This window comes from Cyprinodon variegatus, unplaced genomic scaffold (genome assembly GCF_000732505.1).
Source record: "Cyprinodon variegatus isolate N-32 unplaced genomic scaffold, C_variegatus-1.0 Scaffold363, whole genome shotgun sequence".
NCBI classification, from domain to species: Eukaryota; Metazoa; Chordata; class Actinopteri; order Cyprinodontiformes; family Cyprinodontidae; genus Cyprinodon; species Cyprinodon variegatus.
The window spans coordinates 194,805-196,262 of record NW_015150816.1 but is presented as its reverse complement, the minus strand read 5'-3'; the positions used below and the strand labels follow the sequence as shown (position 1 = coordinate 196,262).

The window sequence follows — 1,458 nt, the reverse complement described above, 5'->3', positions numbered from 1 at the left end:
CTCTTGCATGTTTCCTCTGTCCATAGCGTTCCTTGACAGCGTCGTTTCTACTTGGTCCCATTGTAATTTCCCATTGGGAACCTGCTAGCACTAAGTTGCTAACCGGTTAGCAAGACACCTTCCGAGACACCGGCCAGAGCCAAGCGTGCTTGCAAACCTTCCCCCTCAAGAATCCCGCCCCCTTGATAATCGACCAATCACATTCACTTTATTCATTCGTGTAAAGTCGTGTACCATTCGGGAGAATCCGGAAATGCAACGGTTGGAACAGCCGCTTCTCTACGGCTTTAAAACTATATCTGTAATCCACCTCATCCTGATGCTCGTCGCTTCATAAGGATTCTGCATTGCCCTGAAAGGACGGTCACTTTGATAAAACATGGTGGTGGCAGCATCATGCTGTGGTGCTACTTTAAGTGGAACCTTTTGCCCTCTTAGGTGTGGCTGGCCGCGCTGAGGGAAACCAACAGAGACCCGTCTGAGCAGCTTTTCATCTGCGAGGACCACTTCCTGCCGGAGGACATCTTTAAAAACGGGATCAGCAGCGACGCCATCCCCATCATGCCGCCGTACGTGGATGGAGCGCAGCAGCTGATCAGTCCCTGGAGCTGTGATTCCCTGGAGGAGGAGGAGGAGCAGTGGCCCACCAGGCACTGGGATACTGAGGAGGAGGAGGAGGAGAAAGAGGAGGCTCCTCCTCCTCCTTCAGCAGCAGCTCTGCAGCAGGTATGGAGTCGATTTTCCACCTCTGAAAACCTTTATTTTTATCCAGTAGCTGATTTACTTCACTGGTTCTGTAGAATCCAGACCGAGGCTCGGATAACCCATCAGCACCCGAGTTAAAGAGGTGAAAGGATCTTTATCATTTGGGCCGATGTCACACTAGATTTTAATACGGAGATCTTTATTTCATCAACTGTTTGTTTTTTTATTTAGAGATTTCTGCTCTGAAAACGAAGCAACCAGCTGGTTCATCAGAGAAGGTGAGTCCCTGAAAACCGTCTACAGATACGAACGTTTCCCCCTCAGCTTTCCTGCCGTCGGTCATAAATCATTTACACCAAAATGCCTCAAGTCAGTTACATTCTGGATGGTTTCAATTCGAACATTCGTTTTAAGGAGGCGTATCAGCAGGAACTGGGGCTGGATGGTTCATAAGTAATCATTGTTTTTTTTATTTACCAGAGGGAAAAAGGCTGAACTAAAATATTCATCTTTTAAAGGAAAAGTCTGATCAGAAAGGAATGATCAATGGATCATTATCTAAACCTAAAACTAATATGTTTGTGATTTAATGAATTTAGCGATAATCGGTAAAAAGATAAAAGTAATAATTTTCATCGCGATCACTGATTCCGGGAGCGGCCATTTTTGCCCAAATATATTAACGCAATAAAAAGAAGTACTTAGACTTTTTGTCGCCTTGTTAAATGTCAGAGCTCAGTCTGTCTTAGAAGG

The 1,458-nt window shown here is 45.5% G+C and overlaps 1 protein-coding gene across 1 annotated transcript in view; it reads left to right on the top strand.

Annotated features, from left to right (window-relative positions):
• LOC107092023 (transcription factor E2F1-like) overlaps positions 1 to 1,458 on the top strand; it is a 9,882-nt gene that overhangs the window by 2,467 nt on the left and 5,957 nt on the right. Inside the window, exons 2-4 of the mRNA XM_015386295.1 lie at positions 439 to 726; positions 801 to 847; positions 937 to 983. Of these exons, the coding sequence (XP_015241781.1) occupies positions 439 to 726; positions 801 to 847; positions 937 to 983 (382 nt within the window). The remainder of the gene's footprint in view (positions 1 to 438; positions 727 to 800; positions 848 to 936; positions 984 to 1,458) is intronic.